Source organism: Xenopus laevis, chromosome 3L (genome assembly GCF_017654675.1).
Source record: "Xenopus laevis strain J_2021 chromosome 3L, Xenopus_laevis_v10.1, whole genome shotgun sequence".
NCBI classification, from domain to species: domain Eukaryota; kingdom Metazoa; phylum Chordata; class Amphibia; order Anura; family Pipidae; genus Xenopus; species Xenopus laevis.
Genome location: NC_054375.1, coordinates 68073714 through 68095928, shown reverse-complemented (window position 1 = coordinate 68095928; position 22215 = coordinate 68073714). Strand labels below are relative to the sequence as shown.

General features: G+C 41.1%; 1 protein-coding gene across 5 annotated transcripts in view; it reads left to right on the top strand.

Annotated features, from left to right (window-relative positions):
- Positions 1-20265, top strand: part of nap1l1.L (nucleosome assembly protein 1 like 1 L homeolog) — a 30498-nt gene extending 10233 nt beyond the window's left edge. The window contains exons 3-16 of one of the 5 annotated variants that reach the window (XM_018250714.2): positions 1069-1157; positions 1301-1403; positions 1495-1636; positions 1742-1822; positions 3751-3879; positions 4473-4544; positions 5532-5671; positions 7258-7403; positions 7963-7982; positions 10095-10217; positions 10512-10544; positions 17682-17732; positions 17949-17981; positions 19572-19729. In XM_018250714.2, coding sequence (XP_018106203.1) covers positions 1069-1157; positions 1301-1403; positions 1495-1636; positions 1742-1822; positions 3751-3879; positions 4473-4544; positions 5532-5671; positions 7258-7403; positions 7963-7982; positions 10095-10217; positions 10512-10544; positions 17682-17732; positions 17949-17954 — 1135 coding nt within the window. In that variant the 3' untranslated portion in view covers positions 17955-17981; positions 19572-19729. 5 annotated transcript variants of the gene reach the window in all.
- The last annotated feature ends 1950 nt before the right edge of the window (positions 20266-22215 follow it).

Sequence of the window (22215 nt, the reverse complement as noted above, 5' to 3'; positions counted from 1 at the left end):
CAATGGAATGCATTAAAAGCCACTGCTGGACGTAATAAACACCATTTTGTAAGAGCCCTTGGATGCATATCCTAGATCAGGCGTGTCCAAACTCTTTGTAACGAGGGCCAGATTTGGTGAGGTGAAAATGTGTGGGGGCCGACCATTCAGCCTGACATTCTTTGAACCATTAACCTCCTTTAACTCCTTTAAACAAGGAATCACATAGCCGTAGCAGTAATATTTGGGCACATTAGTGAAATGATCTGCCACTTGGTCTATACTGCTGCCTGTGTGCTGAAGGTGTTGGCAATAGACATGTATTGGCACAGAATGATGCACTGCTCTCTAAGACTTTTTAAGTTTATACTACTTACACGGCAGTACATCTATTGACACCTTCAGCTCTAAAAATAAAAAAATATGCGAGAGCGACGTGTCTACTACTAACACCTTCAGCACACAGGCAACAGTATATGTGCCCAAATATTACGGCTAGGCGATTCCTGATTGCACTGTGCTGGTGGGCTGCATTATTATGAATTTCATGATGGAGGCTGAGGGCCAGTGTAAATTTGAAAACGGGCTGCATTTGGACCCCGGGCCTGACTTTGGACATGCCTGTCCTAGATGTTCTTGTAACTATTATTAAATGGCTGTTTTAGCATTTATTGGAAAGCAGCCCTGGATGCAAACGGGGCCTAGGGCAGGGTTTTTTCTCTCTACAATTACAGATAGGAAACACATACTAGAGCACATGCATGATGACCTGAAGAAGATTCCAGTCCTGTCAGTGTTTGTGCACACTGACAGGACTGGAATCTTCTTCAGGTCATCATGTTTGTGCGCTAGTATGTGTTTCCTATCTGTAATTGTAGTTTTAAACCTGTTAAGCCATTGGATGCTTTGTTCTTGCATAGGTGAAGGAGAAACCCAGAAATAAAGAATCGCTGTTGGTTACTTAACCAGTCAATCTGATACTGTAAACAGTTACTGCAAGTTTTCTTGGGATCAAACTATCTCATAAATATGTAATTTAAACAAAACTCCTGTTCAACACTCCTAATGGAATGGATTTACTTTTTATAGTAAAGAACAGACAGAACTTGACCAACAAGATATGGAAGATGTTGAAGATGTAGAAGAGGAAGAAACAGGGGAAGAGGCAAACAGCAAAGGTAAGATTTTAAAAGCTATCTTGGTTTCTCTTCCTAATAAGGATAGCAATACATATAAATTGGCATTTTATCTTGTCTGTGGTAGATATAGAGATATATAGATATAGATATAAATTAAATAAATTCTGTTTGTGAATCTCTAGCTAGGCAATTGACTGCCCAAATGATGCAGAATCCTCAGGTTTTAGCTGCTCTACAAGAAAGGTTGGATGACCTAGTGGGGACACCTACAGGATATATTGAAAGGTACCTTTTGTTCAGTATTGTAAATTCTACATTTTGGTGGTTTCATGTAAGATTTTGCCATGATTGCCTGTTCTGATCTTATTCTCTTCAGCTTGCCCAAAGTAGTGAAAAGGAGAGTGAATGCACTTAAAAATCTTCAAGTAAAATGTGCACAGATAGAAGCAAAATTCTATGAAGAAGTCCATGAATTGGAGCGGAAGTATGCAGCCCTCTACCAACCCTTTTTTGAAAAGGTAACCCATACATTTAAATTATTTTTTTAATAATATTTTAAAATTAACCGGTAACTCAGTTTAGTTTCTGTTTAGTGATGCAAAACCTTTTTTTTCCCACTTTAGAGAAGTGATATAATAAATGCTTCATATGAACCTACAGAAGAAGAATGTGAATGGAAAGTAGATGAAGAGGAGGACATTGCTGTAAGTTTCCTGGATTAGCTTTATTTGCAGTGTTTTCTGAAATTGCTTGTCTTATTATTATTATTATTATTATTATTATTATTATTATTAATGATGCTCAGGTTTATCCTGTTGCGTGCTGCCAGCTAGTCATACTTCTCTGAAAGTGTGGTGTTGCTTTACTGTAACTGGTCATACTCCTGATCCTTAAAATCAAACCTTAGTCCAAAGAAAACAAGTGTCTTGTTTCTGCATTATTTAAAAGCTTCCCCAACAATTGATCAGTTTACTCACTACTAAGTACTGAAGTCCTTCAGCATCCTACATCTTAGGGAAGTGGTAAATGTGAGCTTCAATAAATAATAAAATAACACAGATTTTTACACCATCTACATATATTCTTCTTAACCAATCTGTTAATCCATAATCTAGTTTCTGTGGAAATGCAGGATAAAATGTTAAACAAATTCTGTTTAAGGCTGTTGCCACTTTTTGCCTTACTTATGACTCCTCTGAGTGGGAATGTTGGTGAAAAGCTTGGGAGCAGATGGGTGTTTCCAGTTTTAGGCTTGTATCTATTAAAGGGTGAAAATGTCTTTGAACCCTGTAAAGGATTAATATAAACTTTTATATTAAATTGTAAATTAAAGGTTAGTCACTTAGTTGCTGTAAGAAGTTGGGGGATCCTCTTGGGAAGATTCTGGAGAGGGTGGGCTTGTCCTAATAGGTCTTTGTGATTTAACTGTTACTGAGTTCATCTGCAAAACCTCCAGTTAATTACATTGAAAGTGTTCCAATTCAGTTTAAAGTCTCTCTCCCCCCCCCCATTGCCTGTATAGGTGGATTGTACACAGGACGGTTAGTTGGCTATTCTTTTACTAGTTATTCAGCCCAGACGTTTACCCTGTTACTACCCAGTAATAAATATGCCCCTAAAATTTTGTATTTGTCTGAACTGTGGCTAACTTATTTCAAACCTCTTTGAATGCACTTTGTTTGTTTTTTACATTACATGTGACTGACCACATTGTTTTAGTCTTATAGTCAGACACTTTTTTTCATTGTCCTTATGATGCATTAAAAGGAACTGCCACCTACCAAGTTGTATATTGGCCCACCTCATTTTTTTTCTGACCACACTCCTACCCAACTCAGACAGTCTCCCTTCCATAGGTTCACTTTGTGTATTGCTCTGTGGCGCATGTTCATGCATTATAAATATTGCACCAACATCGCTACTTAGCCCTTAAATTAAGTCTGCTGTAGACTGATTATAAGGTTCAGTTGCTATTGGTTTTACATTTTATATGGCCTTTGAATTAAGGGGATTCTGCCAAGAGAACCTGTTTTTCAAAATGCATCAGTTAATAGTGCTGCTCCAGCAGAATTCTGTTCTGAAATCTGACTTTCAAAGTTCCATATTTTAATATTGAAATCTGGTATGGGGCTAGACATGTTTCCCCAGGTGCCTTCAGTCACGTGACTTGTGCGCTCAAACTTTAGTCTCTTTACTTCTGCACAGCAAGTTAGGATGAGATCACTCCCCTCTTTCTCCTTTTTATTTTCAAGTACTTGCTCTTTCAGAAAGAGCAGGATCAGGAACAATGATCTGAGATGGCTGCCTACACACAAATATTACAAATACAATTGTTTGTGCTGAAATAAACTTTAGTATGATAGTGAATTATTTGTAATGTAAAAAGCATAATTTAGAAATGAACAGGACCATAAATATCAACAGAATCCCTATAGGCAGCTCTATAGTATGGAATTTCAGTTTGATTCTAATTTTTAGCTCATCCTCTTGGGTGTAAATGTGGAAAGAAATTTAAAAAACATGTTTTTGTTAAACCGTATATAGGATTTCTGAATGAAATGGTACAATTAGGTTCTAAATATTTTAATGTAAAAAATCTATAGAAATCAATGTTTTTAACTATTTTTCCAAGGAGGACCTAAAGGAAAAAGCCAAACTTGAAGAGGAGAAAAAAGATGAAGAAAAAGAGGATCCTAAAGGAATACCTGAATTCTGGTTAACCGTATTTAAGAATGTTGATCTTCTTAGTGATATGGTTCAGGTAAGTAATGGTTTGTTCTTTCACATATGTAACCCAAATTAAAATGTAAAGTATATATATTCTCTACATGTACAACATTTACTGTTTCTTTGGCTACTACACTAATACTGGGGATCTACAATGGATCCATATCTTTAATAGCCAATATGGGTTTTGATCCTTTCAAACCAATCGTTTTTTTTTGTGGCCAAAGTAAAATTTTAGTGGATGCCATAGTTGGTGATAGCTTAAAGGAAAACTATACCCCTAAAATTAACACTTAAGCAACAGTTTACATCATATTAAGTGGCATATTTAAGGATCTTGCCAAACTGGTCTATATATTTAAGTAAATCTTGCCCTTTAACATCTTGCCATGAGCCACCATTTTGTGATGTGTGTGCTGCCTCAGATCACCTGACCAGAAATACTACAACTCTTAACTGTAACAGGAAGAAGTGTTGAAGCAAAAGACATAACTCTTATGTATGTAAACTTTGATCATACCACAATTACTATTTTCTTCTATGTTTTACTGTTCATTTACATTTGGAAAACATTTTTTTATATGGGCACACTGCCCTATTTAAGTTTTTATCTCTTCTCTCCAAAAGGAACATGATGAACCAATTCTAAAGCATTTGAAAGACATTAAAGTAAAGTTTTCAGAAGCTGGGCAGCCAATGGTAAGTAAAAACTTGCTAATGTTATCAAATGGTTAACCAGACCTGGAGGAGCCTAAAGGGACTAGCATAACCATAAAAGGGCTTTTATAATAGTATTTTCACTATATGTTGTTTTGACTCCTAGAATATCTTTGAAAATAGATTAAATTCTGGAATTTAATTTTTTCGTGATTTTAACCATATATGCCTAAGAGCTCAAGCAGTATGTCTGTTCAGGGTTCTGTGTCCAAAATTGTTGTAAAGCCAAGCTAAAAATGAATCTGCCAGTTCACTTTGGTTATCTGTGCTTAGTTCATTGGGGCAGTGAAAATATTGCCTTGGTTCCTACTCCACAGGGCTAAGGCCAGCTGGTAACCATGGGCAAAGTGACCAGCCACCTCACTCCCCTGCATGCACAAGTATTTAGGAAGTGTGGGGGGAGAGCCAAGTGCCCGTGGTGGTGGGGGGGAAGAGCAGAAAGAGGTATGTGCCCTCCACTGTTGAGCCCTAGGCATGTGCCTCTGACCCTGTCCATAAGTGCAGCTCAGTTTATGGTCCACCATGTTATCAGTCTGGTTGTCTTTCAAGCTAATTTGCCTAATACTCTGAAGGTTGGCACACTGGCTGCCTACAGGCTATTTTAAATGGCAACCAAGCAGATGGGTACCTCCTGAGGTCTTCATAGTTGGGAGGGAGCAGTGTAGAGGGCGGAGCTAAATGCTAGATAATGAAGCAGATAAAATGGCAGCAGTTGGTAACAGAAATAAAAAACTAAATGAAGGGGGAGGCAAGTTATTGTGTCCTTTATAACAAACAAGGTATGTATGTATCCATCCATATAGGTGAACGCACTCTTACTGGAATTTAGCAGAGGTGGGTGCGTTGGTCAAAGGCTTAATGATACATCATGATAAATGGACCCGCACTCCAAGGTTTTTCGTGAAAATAGTGTTATTCTTTATTCACAAATGCATATCCATATATATAATTTTTTTTTTTACCCCGCAGAATTTTATGTTAGAATTTCACTTTGAACCAAATGAATTCTTTACAAATGAACTTTTGACAAAGACATACAAAATGAGGTCAGAGCCTGATGAGTCGGATCCTTTCTCTTTCGATGGACCTGAAATTATGGGATGCACTGGGTAAGTGTACTATATGTTTAGGTGTTTAAGCAACAAAAGTCAAAAAAATTTAGGTAAAATGTTCTTGCTTTTGACAAACATTAAAACCAAAAACAAGTGCAATAATGCAAGTTAAATCTCTTCGTATACATGTTTATACATGTGGTAGATATTTAAATAACAAATTCAGATGACATCTGAAGCCAGATTACTTAGTGAGAAAGTACCATGAAGGTTGAAGGAGATTTAAACCCCTCCCCAGTAACAACCTTCCATCACCTCCCTTACCTCTCCCTCCCTGCACAGTGTATTAGACAGGTGCCCCTGAAAAAAAAACTGAGCCTAAAATGCAGAGCAGCGGAGTTCCACGGCACCATTTTCTTTGTCCTGCAGGCTTAGTGTCATAGGAGACCAAAAAAGAATATGAACAGGCAGAAGATGGTGCTCAGTTCATTATTTTTCAGGGGCACCTTTCTGTCTAATACACAATTCAGGGAGGGGGGCGATGGAAGGCAGTTAAAGGGGGGGTTAGTTCTCCTTTAAGAGATGTTGGTAGTATGTCAGGTCCAAATCTTACTAAGGGGTTCATGAATATTCATCGTTTTGGTTAGATTTCCACAATAATTGATGCACGGTTGTAGACAACCATGTTAGACTATTGGTGGCTATCCAGAAAAAAATCATGCTGCTAAGGGCATTCTCTCATGGTTCACGAATGTATACCAAGAGTGCAAGTATACGTTTTATACACTAATCACTTTTGGTGCTTTGTGTGGAACAGTAATATCGGCTTATACTTTTGGACTTTTTACTAAATAAAATACCAAGGTCGATATGCGTTGTTACCTTCACTGTTTTCTGTAGGCATAAAGGGTGTCTAATATCAAAAGAATAGTTTGAAGAATAGTGCTTTTTACAATTTTCAGCATTTTTGGATTTTTATTGCCAGGCTGGGCATAGCCAGTTAGCGTCCTAACAATCTTGGCCTTCATCTGTTCATTTTATTTATAATTTGTTTAATCCAGTCTAAGTAAAAAAAAAAAACAGTTCAGGTACATTTAGAATACCTGGCAAGTGTTTAGGATTTGGAGGTACTGAACATGTGGTTGGTCTGTAAGGATCCTATAGAGCTAGTCTGAGTGGGTTGTGGGTGGCTTGAAAATAAAGGTGTGAAAATGAAAGCACTTGTACATTGAGGGTTGGGTCACTAGAGGGAGCCAGTCAGCTGGGTAGATAAATGCTGGGGTCAGGTTGTTGGTGTGCATAAGCAGAGTTGCAGCCCACTACAGTCTGCTAGCCATATCAATAACAGATGCTAAAATAAAGGTCACAAGGCTTCTAAAGGTCTGCAGTAGACCTTTCTGTTAAAAAGGCTTTATACCTAACTTTTTATTTTTTTTGTCAACCTGGTGATGAATGATTTATAGTAAATTCATAAAGTTGCTTTAATCCTTGTGTGCTTTTGGGCTTCAGTGGTCTTAGAATATCAATGATGTTGTCTATTTGTGTTTGCAGCATGCAAGTAACTTTACATTCTTTCCTAAAAAATTATATACATTTCTCCTGTGTTAAAGCATAGTTTTGACTTGTAACATGTTGTATTTTAGGTGCTTAATTGACTGGAAGAAAGGAAAGAATGTCACTTTAAAAACCATAAAAAAGAAGCAAAAGCATAAGGGTCGTGGAACCGTGAGGACTGTTACAAAAACTGTTCCCAATGACTCCTTTTTCAACTTCTTCAGTCCGCCTGAAGGTAAAAAGCATTTAGCTGTAGGTTGTCAGCTGTAATTTGATGCAATTGTATGGTCCAGTAAAGATGGCCATACAAACTTAGATCAGTTTGTGTGGCAAGGACACCTATTGAGTGGATTTTTGCCTGATTTGTCCACCTTCATTTTAGGTTGCAATAACAATATGGTCATAATGTAATGGGATTTTGGCCAGATATCTGGTTTGTGGGTTGGGCAACATACATTGGTAAATGAACTGTAAGCAGTCAACACTTCTCAGTAGTTAGAAAAACAAGAGACCTTACACGAGTTTCAGGAAATGTTAGTTTTTCTTTGTATGAGATGGCAGGATAACAGAGCGCCTTAATTTCTGTGAATGTTGTTGAAATGGCCTCGCTGAAAAAGAATGATCCTCCAGGATCATTCTTGTACTATAATTATATCATAATATAATTGTACTATAATATATTATAATCCACATATATCACTGACTATTTGAAAAAAAGATGGTTTTTGCTACATGACTCAATACAAACCGTAACTTTTTTTTTTTCTCCCTCACTCTATTTTGTATTCCTTTAGTACCTGAAAATGGCGAGCTGGTAAGTTACATTTTAGATACCTTGTCAAGTGATTGTATTAAACATTGTTATCAATATTTCCTCTCAGCTTAATGCTGACAGTAGTGCAGGCCTATTCCTGCTTAAACACCTGGGTTAAAGCAAGTTTACCATGGTTAGTTGATCTGGACTTCCCTTTAAAGGGATACTGTCATGGGAAAAAGTGTTTTTTTTCCAAAACCATCGTTAATAGTGCTGCTCCAGCAGAATTCTGCACTGAAATCCAATTCTCAAAAGAACACAGATTTTTTTTATATTCAATGTTGAAATCTGCCATGGGGCTAGACATATTGTCTGTTTCCCAGTTGCCCCAGTTATGTGACTTGTGCCTGCACTTTAAGATGGAACTACTTTCTGGCAGGCTGTATTTCTCCTACTTAATGTAACTGAATCGGTCTCGGTGGGACTTGGCTTTTACTATTGAGTGTTTTTAGATCTATCAGGGAGCTGTTAGCTTGTGTTATAGAGCTGCTATCTGGTTACCTTCCCATTGTTCTTTTGTTAGGCTGCTGGGGGGGAAAGGGAGGGGGTGATATCACTCCAACTTGCAGTAAAGAGTGATTGAAGTTTATCAGAGCACAAGTCACATGACTTGGGGCAGCTGGGAAATTGACTGTCTTGCCCCATGTCAGATTTCAAAATTAAATATAAAAATAAATCTGTTTGCTCTTTTGAGAAATGGATTTCAGTGCTGAATTCTTCTGGAGCAGCAATATTAAATGGTGCCTTTTGGGGGAAAAACATGTTTTCTCATGACAGTATCCCTTTAACTGTTAAAGGGATCCTGTCATCAGAAAACATGATTATTTTTTTTTTTGTTTGTTTTTTTTCAAAACGCATCAGTTAATCGTGCTACTCCAGCAGACTTCTGCACTGAAATCCATTTCTCAAAAGAGCAAACAGATTTTTTATATTCAATTTTGAAATCTGACATGGGGCTAGACATTTTGTCAATTTCCCAGCTGCCCCTGGTCATTTTTTGACATGTGCCTGCACTTTAGGAGAGACATGCTTTCTGACAGGCTGCTGTTTTTCCTTCTCAATGTAACTGTGTCTCAGTGGGACATGGGTTTTTACTATTGAGTGTTCTTAGAACTACCAGTCAGTTATCTTGTTAGGGTGCTGCTATCTGGTTACCTTCCCATTGTTCTTTTGTTTGGCTGCTGGGGGATGGGGGGTGACATCACTCCAACTTGCAGTAAAGAGTGATTGAAGTTTATCAGCACAAGTCACATGACTTGGGGCAGCTGGGAAATTGACTGTCTAGCCCCATGTCAGATTTCAAAATTGAATATAAAAAAAATCTTTGCTCTTTTGAAAAATGGGATTTCAGTGCAGAATTCTGCTGGAGTAGCACTATTAACTGACTCATTTTGAGAATTTTTTTTCCCATGACAGTATCCCTTTAAGTGTATGCATGTTGCACACAAAATGATGATCTCCATTAGAGACACTGACATCAGAAAATTAAACTTTTATTTATCGTAACATTGTCTTTGAATGCTATTAATAATTTTGCCATAAAAGTATGCCTTTATTACCTTTACTACCCTGTTCCTCTGTGTGGTCTTCCATATCTCAGCAGCAGTAGTTGGTTAGCATTAGAAACTCTTAACACATGTTAAGAAGGGACAGTCAGGTTGGCAAAACGGTCAGGTTTAGGAATTTCAAGTAACAATTACTTACAAAAGCAGAACTAACTGCGAAAAACTTAACATGACCTATAGGTAACTTTTAATGTAGATTTTGAAAAGAGAATTTTTTAGTGTCCGTATAACTAACTAGATGAGGTTGGTAAGTAAAATCTTTGACTAGTGTAGTGCCCTTCAGGAACCATAGCAGCAGTGCTCTGCTGAAATGGCTGGTGCAGAATGGATTTAATGTAGAGATTACCCTGCTAATAACACATAAGCACAGGTATTTATTACAACTTCAAATCTTTAGTTCAAGGAACAGAATCTTTAAAAAAAAAAAGTTAGGCAATCTAATCTAGTTACCTAATGGCATAAACCCATTCAATTGTTTTTAACCTTATTGCTTGGTGGCAAACATGCCTCGGGTACTTTCCACCTAATGTCTTGCTGTCGTTAACAGGATGATGATGCAGAAGCCATCCTCACTGCAGACTTTGAAATCGGACACTTCCTCCGTGAGCGTATAATTCCTAGATCAGTGCTTTACTTCACTGGTGAAGCAATTGAAGATGACGATGATGACGTAAGCAACTAAAAATCATGTCCTATCAATGTTGAGCACTTTTGTAGGCTCTTTAAGTTCATATTAGAGCTTACGTTAAACATTTTTAACCAACCAGATAAGTGGAAACTAGTTGGCTGCTCAAATATATTTTTAATATTCACCACCAGTATGCACCCAGTTTCAATGTGAGTTCTATTATATGCAAGAAGTTGTAGCAACTTTTGTTTAAAATTTAATGCAAATACGTTTTATTTAAAGGAAGTTGCAGGTCTGTTTATTCTTTGCTTTTTTTTTTTTCACTTCCTATTCCAGTATGATGAAGAAGGTGAAGAAGCAGATGATGAGGTAATTATCCAATGAAGAAATTAAAGAGACTAGTAATTTACCTCTAAACTTCTATAATAGATATCTTAATCCCACTGCAAATTTTACTGCTTCACCCAGAATTAAATTTAAACTTACAAAATGCTTTGCGTCAGTCTAAGAAAGGTGCTATTAGGCTTCAGGCAGCCAGCATTTTGCTTTGTGCTCTAAAATAGCAGAAGTTGGCTTTGTAGAGGCGGAACTTTGGCAATCAGGCTATTTAGCAAGAGTCCACAGATGCCATAGACTCAAATATACCATTGTACAAAATGAAGGTTCTTAAGATTTTCAGACAGTCTGTGGAGTGTCTCCACATTTTTCATACCATGGCGATTTGTCATTCAGTTGATCGGACAGGATAAAAGATTTATATTGGCTAACGATAATCTGCAAGTATTGCCTATCTAACAATATCAATGGGAGATTGTCACTACTATTTGACGCTTATAACTTTTAGTAAAATTGCTGTCTTGTCAATTAATAATTTTGTTCTCTTTAGTACTTTATATTCATCTGAATAGTTAGTTGCAGGTCGGAAGATTGGCACGGAAGATCGTTCGCCCAACATAGTCTATAATCTGCACGTCTATGGCCATCTTAAATTTTTCGTTTACCATCTTCCCCTGAGAGTTAAGCAGGAGCCGTCCTGATAAAAATCTTGATTGCTGCAGCTGCTCCTCTACGAAGCAGACTTCTAGTTCAGCACAGTCATATGCAGGTTGTCTGTTGCTTATGAGAAACTGTAGCAGAGCATTTTGTAAGGTGCTCTGCTTCAATTATAGTGAAGCAGTTAACCTCTATGGGGTAGTAAGGTATACCTGCTACAACAATTTAGAAGTACAAGTACTATAAGATGTTGGTGTTTCTGTCCCTTTAACTTAAATTGTTACAGCATTTCTCTGTCGTCTAAAGGGGGACACAGGGACTCTTGGGGTTTAAGCTCCACCCTCCAGGAGGCAGGACACGAATAAATTAAATTTAAGGGGCGTGCCCAAATACTGGCTTAACCCCACACACTGTAACAATCCCTCAGTTTTTAAGTGTCCTGCTTCAAGGAGGATGGACTCCGTCGTCAAGACACATCTTCATGGGGGATCACCAGGGCAGGACTGCCTGTTCCTTGGAGTGAAACCTCCCTCGAGGGATGCCTCACCGGGGTCATTTCCCTAGCCATCTCGGCTATATCCGACCTGTACAGATAATTCCTGCCACCCGCTGGGGACAGCAGATGTTCTGACCGGTGAGGAGCCATATGTGAGTAGGAGCCCTTATCGTACTCCTTCACGGGTTGCTCTCCCCCCCCCCCCTCCCCTCCCTCAGCCCACCCCAGCCCATGCTGCAGTCCCTACCTCCGCCTAAACTGTCTCCGTGTGTTCAGGCAATACACGCGCGTTCCAACTGCGCAGTGGAACGCATCGCGCTGATGCGTTCCAGCGGCCATTTTGTTTTTCCGGCGCGAACTGCAGGAGGAGGCGCCAGCAAGCGGGGAAGATTTGGGCGCCACTCTTGGCTCATTTAGACGGCGCACTCCTGCTTCCTGCACACGCCAGTAATCTTACCCTGCTCCAAGGCAACAGAGATACCGGAGACAGCTTTCTCTTGGGGATTTTTGCATCTCCCTGCAGGCAGCAGGCTTGGGCTCAGCCTTTCAGCACTTCCTTTAGAAGGCACCTTCCCCTGTCACCATTTCTCATCAGGTACCTTAGATACTGCTCACATGGCAGAGGGTAAGTCAGGGGGACTTTTCCTCAGGGCTGGGGGGGAGAGCACCAGCAGCACAGGTGACTTATTTTACCTGTAAATCCTGCCAGTTTAAGATCCCTGGGGGCCAGGCTGATCCGCTCTGCAGATCTTGTTCAAAGGGGCAGGGGCCCGCACCCACCCAAGGGGCCATCCCAATGATCCCTGAATCTGGGGACCCAACACAAGATTCTACTGCTCCTGATGAGGTGGCAGGCACATCTTCAGACCCTCCTGCTCCCCTCTGGGCCCTTCAGCTTTCGCAGTCCCTAGCATCCCTGCAGGGCTTACCATCTATTGCTAGTAACTTGGGCAAAGCCCTTGCCAAGCTGAGCCACAAAACTGGCGGAAAGCGTAAAAGGCTTCCCAGTCCCAAGGGGGACACTGACACTCATTCCCCTTCTGACGTCTCTTCGGCTGGAGAGGACGATTATCATTCAGAGGGTGAACTGCTGCCATCTGATGTCTCCTCAGAAGCAGAAGAGGAACATGAGGAAGAAGCTAAGAACAAGGAACTCCCTCACGACGTAGATGCTATCATCAAGGGGGTGATGGAGGTCCTAAAAATCACATCGACACCAGATCAACAAACTTCGTCGACTAACCTGTTCAAGAGGAAGCACAAATCCTCGGTATGCTTCCCATCGCATGAACAACTCCTCAACATAATACATGAGGAATGGAATTCGCCGGAGCGAAAGTTTCAAGCTACACGGAAATTCTCGAAATCTTACCCTTTTCCCAAGGATTTGGTGGAAAAATGGTCCATGCCTCCAACAGTGGATGCCCCAGTTTCGAGGCTCTCCAAATCCACAGCCTTACCAGTCACGGATGCCGCAGCCTTCAAAGACCCATCTGACAGACGTCTAGAAGGATTCCTAAGGGCAGTCTACTCATCGGCTGGGTCGACCCTACGACCAGCACTTGCTTCCGCTTGGGTGGCTAGGGCCATTCAAGCATGGGCAGAATCTCTCGTGGCGGACATTCAAGATGGTGTTCCCAGAACAGACCTTCTGTCTTCCGCACAGTCCCTCACGGAAGCGGCAGCCTATCTATGCGACGCCAATCTGGACACAGCACAGATTACCGCACGCACTTCAGCGCTGTCTGTCGCAGCCCGCAGAACCCTCTGGCTAAAAAATTGGTCAGCGGATGTCAGTTCCAAGAAGTCCCTCACATCACTCCCCTTCAAGGGACAACGACTATTTGGTGAAGAACTTGAAAAGATTATTTCACAGGCCACCGGGGGGAAAAGTACCTTCCTTCCCCAGAACAAAGCAAGACCCTCACCCTCTTCCAGGAGAGGGAAGTTTTTTCGTGGCCACAGTGGACGGTTTTCCAGACGAAACAGTCCTCCCCAACGTTCCCACTTTCGCTCCAAACCAAACAATAAGGGACGTCCGCCATGGAAGAACAACAAGTTCCACAACAAGTCATCAGCTGACAAATCCACTTCAGGCTGACGGGTCATCCCCTCCGGGGTCTCAGCAACCATTAGGGGGAAGATTGCTAAGATTCCGGGAGGTGTGGAACATACATTCGTCAGACGCTTGGGTAAACGAAATTATTTCCGAAGGCTATCACCTGGATTTCGCATCTCCCCCTCCCAGAAAATTCCTTATGTCCAGGGTTCCGTCCAATCCCACCAAGGCCCGGGCCTTCTTGGATTGCATCGCAAGCATGGAACACAACGGAGTTATCATTCCGGTTCCCTCGTCAGAAACATTTTGCGGATTTTACTCCAATCTGTTCCTTGTTCCGAAGAAGGACGGCTCCTTCCGACCCGTACTAGACCTCAAATACCTCAACAAACACATACGGTCAATACGGTTCAAGATGGAGACTCTACGCTCAGTCATTCGAGGAATGGAACCGGGTCAACTGATGATGTCCTTAGACATCAGGGATGCGTATCTCCACGTACCCATATGGCCTCCCCACCACCGTTTCCTCAGATTCGCATACAGGAATCTCCACTACCAATTTGTGGCACTGCCCTTTGGTCTGTCCTCTGCCCCCAGGGTGTTCACCAAACTCATGGCAGTGACAGCGGCAACACTACGGCTTCAAGGGATCTCGGTCACTCCATACCTGGACGACCTGCTGCTGAAGGCCAGAACTCCAGAGAAGAGCAAGAGGGACCTTCAACAAGCAATTTCACTTCTTCAGAGTTTCGGGTGGTCCATCAACTGGAACAAGTCCAGTTTGATTCCCAGTCACCAGATGCTGTTCCTGGGCCTTCATTTCAACACAGTAACCCAACGGGTGTCATTACCTCAGGACAAGCAGAGGAAGATACGAGAACAAGTCAATCTCCTCCTTTGCAGTCAGCATCCCACTGTACATCTCGGGATGCGGGTTCTGGGTCTGATGGTATCCTCCATCGAAGCGGTACCCTTTGCTCAAATACATCTGAGACCTCTACAGAACAACATTCTGTCAGGCTGGAAAGGCGGTCCCCTGTCCCAGCGGATTTCTCTGCAACGCTCAACAAGAGAATCGCTTCTCTGGTGGCTGAATCACCAAAACTTAGCCAGGGGACAGTCCTGGGCAACTCCAGACTGGACCGTGATAACAACGGATGCAAGTCTTCTAGGATGGGGAGCAACCTGGAACAACCTGTCGGTGCAAGGTCCTTGGTCTCCACAAGAAACAAGACTCCACATAAACATCCTCGAACTGCGGGCGGTCAAACTAGCCCTCAGACATTGGTCCTCCCTACTCACAAACAAGTCGGTCCGAGTACAAAGCGACAATTCGACCACGGTCGCGTACATCAACAGACAAGGAGGAACTCGAAGCACGGCATCTCTAGCGGAAGTGGAGCAAATCCTAACCTGGGCGGAACTCAGCACGGTGAGGTTGTCCGCCATCCACATCCCAGGGGTAGCCAACACGCAAGCAGATTTCCTCAGTCGGAACCAGCTGGATCCGGGAGAATGGGAGCTTCACCCCGAAGTGTTCGCAGACTTGGTAAAAAGGTGGGGACATCCTCAAGTCGATCTCATGGCGTCCAGAACCAATCGCAAAGTGCCAGCCTTCTTCTCTCGCTACCGGGACCCGACGGCGATGGGAGTGGATGCCATGACACAAGTTTGGCGGTTCGACCTAGCCTACGTTTTCCCTCCGTTTCCCATGCTGCCTCGGGTTCTGAAGAAGATCAAGCTCTCACAGACAACAGTCATCGTGATAGCTCCATATTGGCCCAGGAGAACGTGGTTCTCGGACCTTCAAGAAATGTCCATAGCGCAACCAGTTCGCCTTCCATCCAGGAGCGACCTTCTTCAGCAAGGCCCCATAGTTCATCACAACCCGGGCCTGTTCGCTTTGACGGGATGGCTGTTGAGACGGCCATTTGGAGACGAAAGGGCATAGCAGAAGACGTCATCACCACCATGCTGAAGTCACGCAAAGCCACATCATCTAAAGCTTACCATAGGGTGTGGCGCACCTACTGGAACTGGTGCAAGGAGAAGGATTTTCCCTATCTGGATTGCGACATTCCCAGAATCCTGTCCTTCTTGCAGAATGGTCTTCAACTGGGCCTTAAACTCAGTTCCCTGAAGGTTCAAGTTTCTGCCCTTTCCGTCCTGCTTCAGACTCGTCTCGCAATTAACGACTCTATCCGCACCTTTCTACAGGGAGTAGCACGCATTGTCCCTCCTCTTCGGTCACGGATACCTGGATGGGATCTCAATCTGGTTTTGGAGGCTCTCCTCGATCCTCCCTTCGAACCTCTGGGAACCATTTCTGAACAGTTGCTTACTTCGAAAGTGGTCTTTCTAGTAGCCATCTCTTCTGCACGACGGGTCTCAGAACTCAGTGCCCTATCGTGTGATCCTTCCTTGCTAGTTTTCCACAAGGACAAGGCAGTACTGAGGACAGTCCCTTCCTTTCTACCTAAAGTTGTGTCATCGTTCCACGTGAACCAAGAGATTGTGGTTCCATCTCTCTGTCCGGAACCTAAAAATGCCAAGGAACGACGTCTTCATGGTCTAGATGTGGTCAGAGCCCTTCGGTGGTACCTTGAACGTTCCAAGTCGTTTCGTCGTTCTCAAGCCCTATTTGTCATCCCTTCTGGACCTCGGATGGGCATGGCAGCTTCTAAGACTACCATCGCACGTTGGATCAGAGAACTCATCAGACGAGCCTATCTAGCCAAGGAACGAGCCCCTCCCATCAATATCCGAGCTCATTCCACGAGATCCTTGGGTGCCTCCTGGGCGTGGCGCAACTCGGCATCTTTGGACCAGATCTGCAGAGCAGCTACTTGGTCCTCGGTGCATACATTTACTAAATTCTACAACCTGGACACGTTTTCTTCAGCGGAAGCCGCCTTCGGCCGCAAAGTACTACACTCTGTAGTACGGTAACGTCTTTCAATTCCTCAACAAATTTCGCTCCCACCCTGCTGTCTGGGGCTGCTCTGTTAAGTCCCCAAGAGTCCCTGTGTCCCCCTTTAGACGACAGAGAAAACAGGATTTTTGATACTCACCGTTAAATCCTTTTCTCTGTAGTCGATAGGGGGACACAGGGCTTCCCGCCCTGAGCGAAATATTGACCCTGTTGGTCTTATGGAGAAGTTTCTTCTGATTTACCAGTTCTGCAAGTTGAGATTATTTTTATATGTTTGCCTTTCAGCAGTTTCTTTGGTACCAACTGAGGGATTGTTACAGTGTGTGGGGTTAAGCCAGTATTTGGGCACGCCCCTTAAATTTAATTTATTAGTGTCCTGCCTCCTGGAGGGTGGAGCTTAAACCCCAAGAGTCCCTGTGTCCCCCTATCGACTACAGAGAAAAGGATTTAACGGTGAGTATCAAAAATCCTGTTTTCTGTTTTAAGGATGTGAGAACTAGTTGGTATTTTAAGACACTAGCAGAAAGTCATGTTTAATTCTGAAATCGGTACTATTAAAATCCTTAAGCTTGTCTTATGTGGCTTTAACACATGGCAACTGGACCAGCTTTTGCAGTCATTTTATACCTTTTTTCTGGCTAATCTGCTGCTGGCTGAGAGATGACAGTGTAACATACTAGTATTCTAAAATTAAAAGAATCGGCCCTGCTTTACAGAAAGTATTTCAAAGCACCACTGCACTAACAAGAAAATTAAATAGCGCACATTTTTAGGTCCTTGTTCAAGCCGTTCCTAACAGATTTCTGTTGCATACACAACAATTATCAAAATTGCACAGTTTTGCAAAAATCATTCACAAGTTTATTAAATCACTGGTCTCCATTATTAAATCACTGGTCTCCATTAGTTTACAAAGTCATTTATGCAAGGACTGTTCATAACTTTGAAAAACACTAATAGTCTCTGCTTTAAACCTATTACAAAGCTACAGAACGTCTAATTATAATGGATGGATTTTTACAGGAAGGAGAAGAGGAAGCCGATGAAGACCATGATCCAGATTTCGATCCCAAGGTGAGACTTACAAAACAAATACTTACACCTTGGATGCATTCATTGTATGGCAGGTTTAGTAATTTGGTTGTGCTTAGTGACTTAGAACCTGTACATTTATGATACCTGGCTGCAAATTGCCCTGTAAAGCATGCTTTGTTTAGCAAGGTTTTGTTTTAAAACTAATGCATTTAATTGCATTTCTTGTATGTGTACTTCTTAAATTTTCCCTACTAGGTTTAATTGGTGTCTGTAGAGTTCTTTCCCTCGGTATGTAAAACTTGCCATCATGCTTATCTTTTCATACACTAATGCGTGTTATCCCTCACCCTGCACTTTTTGCTTAAGTCACGTTGCATGTTATGTAGGAGATAATTGTGATTCATATTGTGTAGCCGATTTGTTAACTCTAGCATAACTTTAACAGAATATTAGTAAAAATTAAAGGGGTTGTTCACCTTTTTAAATTTTCATCTCTTGTGTCCATGGAGCAGCTCTGGGGTGGGGAGGCACCATTTTGTAAACTGATCTAATTTGATACATCATGATGATCATAATCCCCAATTTTAATAAAGGAACCCAAAAGTTGGGCGCGGGTGGAGGGAGGAAGGGCAGGTGCAGGTTGGGTTTAACAGACCTGCACGTCACTACTGCATTGCTATCTAAAATTGGCTAAGCTAGGGAAAAAAAAACATTTGGCAGGTGAACCACCTCTTCAATTAATTTAACCAGATTTCATAGAAAACAGGTTTTTTTTTTTTTACCTGTACAATTTGCTGTATTTAACTTTTTTGTGTGGCTTTTTGTTTTAACACACAAAGATTTGTAGTAGTTAAGCTGTAGGATAAAGTGAGGCAAATGCTCTGTGGTGGTAATTTTCCTTCACCAAAACATTGCACTACCTTTACGCGTTTTTACTGTCATGTCTTGTGTTACAGGAAATTGTGTGGCTGTGGAGTTAAAGGAACAGTAACACTAAAAAAATTTATATGACAAATCCACTCTAACCTGCTTCAATAACAGCTCTATTGTGCATAGTTTATTATATTCAATAATAATAATGTCCAAAAAACATATTAAATCTCTGCTTCTGTATCTACACTGTAGAATGGTGAAAGGGCAATTCTGCAAAATCCGAGGTGCGGCACTCCACATCTCTGCCTAGACTGCTGAACCAGAAGCTAGTTCTTGCTGCTGTACTGAGGATTTTACAGACCTATGCAGTACTTCTGTGCTGCAAGCAGGGAAGGAATGTCCACAGCGTAATATACTTCTGTGAGTGGAGAAGGAATGCCCGCAGCGGTTATTCCTAAGCTTGCTTTAGCTCATTCAGTGCTGGGAAAGGTAAAGGTAGCACGCATGATCAGCCATAAATCTAACACACGGGACCCAGTAAATAACCGCTGCGGACATTCCTTCTCCACTCGCAGCGCTCACAGAAGTAAATTACGATGCGGACATTCCTTCCCTGCTTGCAGCACAGAAGTCCTGCAGAGGTCTGTAAAATCCTCAGTACAGCAGCAAAAACTAGCTTCCGTTTCAGCAGTCTAGGCAGAGATGTGGAGCGCCGCACCTCGGATTTTGCAGAGTCGCCATTCCAAAGTGTACATCCGGAAGCAGAGATTAATGTTTTTGGACAAAGCATTGAATATAATAAACTTTATGCACAATAGAGCTGTTATTTAAGCAGTTTAGAGTAGATTTGTCACATACATTTTTTTAGTGTTACTGTTCCTTTAAGCTTTAACTTTCCTCTCTGTAACAATTTAGTATAATGGAGATTGCACATATTAGGTGACTGTGTGGTGTGGAAGTCACAGAAGCAAAAACAAAATCATAATGTTGTGCTTTTGTTTGCAGAAAGCTCAAAACCCGGCAGAGTGCAAGCAGCAATGAAGCAGTGTGTACGTGGCCTTGAGGATTACCTGCACTGTAATTAAACTCAACTATTAGTTACTTACAGCCTTATGTTTTGTATCTTCTTGGTAGAATAAATTAAAACAATTTTTGTTAAAAAATAAAAAAAACATTTAAAAACCTGTTAAAATAGAAAGATCATTCAACTTAGTATTTTAATGTTCTTTCCTGCCAGATATATCTATATGATGCAGAAATTCTTTACAAGCATGTTCTTCACTTCCTTCATAGTTTTGGTTCTTGTGAAGTCTCTCTCCATGTAGATATTAGATTGCAGCTGTGAAGACTCTCCAAACTGTTCTAACAAGTACTTGTCTGGAAAAATATCCTTTCCTACAGAACCAAAGTTTTATTTTTATTTTTTTTTTTTAACCTTGTAGTTTGGCAGGTTTCAGTATGCTTGCAATAGCTGTGCCTTCACTACTTTGTTCTAGAAATGCAGTTATTACCTTGGACACTGTAAATTAAAATGCAACTAAACCTGGCAATGAATTTCCATTCAGACCCCATTGATCCTGTCTGCTTGTTTATGCTATGGGTTTTTGTATTTCGTGACTGTGATTACAAAGGAAACATCTGATTGGTCTACATAAGGTTGTTTAAGTGAGTGGGGAGTGAATAAAACCTAGTATTTTCAGAAATGTCTCTTTATTTCTCCATGCCTTTCAGTCTGAATTTAGTCACTGAAAAACCAATTAAGACCTCTTTACTTGTTGTGCTTAAAGGCCCTAGCCTCAGTGGCTACATCTGTATATGCCAAACTACAAATTCCTGTTAAAAGAAAAATTTCTTATGGGCAAAGTGAGCAAAAATTGTCACTGCAAACACTGAGCATGGTCTATTTGTGAAACAAGACAAACATTGACTGTATGGTTACCCTCTAAAGGTGGCCACACATACAATAGATCTGCACATTTGCCATCGACACATCCAACCTGTTGGTTTAGTCTACCCCAGCAGCATTTGGAACATAAGTGGTCTGTAAGACCATTTAGAGAGGGCTGAATGGGGTCCTTGCCATTGGGGATTTTCAGATGTGTGCCTGGGTCCCAGACACCGGACTATAAACTGCTGGCTTAGTCTGAAGTGACAAACTGCAGCTAACCTAGAGCTGTTTTTGCCCAATGTGTGATGTTACCTCAAACTGACACCTGCCTCATCTGGAGACCCATTATTGGCATTTTGATCCTTGTATGATAGGAGCTGCTGTTATTTAAATGCATTACATTTGTACATTTTGTGTGGAGGCAAATAACATTTCTATAAATAACATTTTTAGAAACCTAAACCATATTTTAGTCCATTTCTTTGCAAATTGATGAGCCTTGGATATTAACTGTAAAGCTAATGACATGTCTGCCTGCAATTTTGTCTGCTACCAGAAAAACTCAAGTGAAACCCAAATTTGCCTTTGTGCAGTGACTGGCAGATGGTATTGCAGACAGTGGATTGGGTTTGTATGGTCTTCTCTGCTAGTAGAGAAAGCGTCCGATGTGGAATTTGATGTTTCAGGTAGGTAGTCTAACTGCTTACATTAGTGACTTGGCAGCCAAAGGCAATTATGAATTTAATTTTCGGCTAAATAAAAGTTGCCAAAAAACAAAGTTGGATTACCTATTCCCACAATCAGTCTTGCTCAGGTACTCAAGCTTCAGTTTTTTGTTTCCATTAATTAATATACTTTTTTTTTTTTTTTTAGTTTAAGCACACAAGTTGATGTCCATTTGTGCATACTGTGTTTTATCAACAGATGTAACCATAAACCTTTTTAATTAAGTTTGAAGTAGTGATTCTGCAAATAATGGAATGGTGCAACTTACTAGTTGGAATTGTGCAAGTAATTGGAGGAACAGTAATGCCAAAAAAGTGTTAAGGGAATGACATTTTTGTGTTAATGTTCCTTTTAAGGCTTTATTTTGTGCATATTAGACCTTGTATTGTGTTTCTAGAATTGCCCATGGAAGCACAAGTACAGAGGTTAAAAAGTCTATAACAGAGGGTTTTACACTGATTAGTGATTATGCCTTACTTCTTGTGTTGGTTCCCTGGATGCTCCGTCTCTGGCACCCTGTATATATCCAATGTATTGTGAAGTATGGGAATCATTCACGACAGCAGGTTAACTGCAATTAGGCTGTTTATTATGTCACCACACGACATGTTTCGGACCTATTGGTCCTTTTTCAAGTGTGTACAAACTGGTGTGAAATGAACATACTTATACACCACATGTGATAGTTGGCCCACCCACCAATCAACAAATCCCCAGGTAGTTAACCCTTAGGTCCTAAATAGAAAAAACATTTTTTTAGAAAATTTAAAAAAATTTTAAAAAGGTAAATCCATGTGTCTCCATTCAGTGTCCATCTGTGAACTTGTCCATCTCCATATATACGGCATCGTGTCTAAACATCATAAATAGATCAAGAATATCAAAAATAGTTTACAATAAGTTTTTTTTAAAAAAACAGTTATATACATAAATTTTCTCAATATAAATAAGGAACTGCTCAGTTATGAGCCTACCTAGAAAAACAACTTGAAAAAGCAAAGTCTGCCCACATTTATGTTTTAAATTTACTTCATT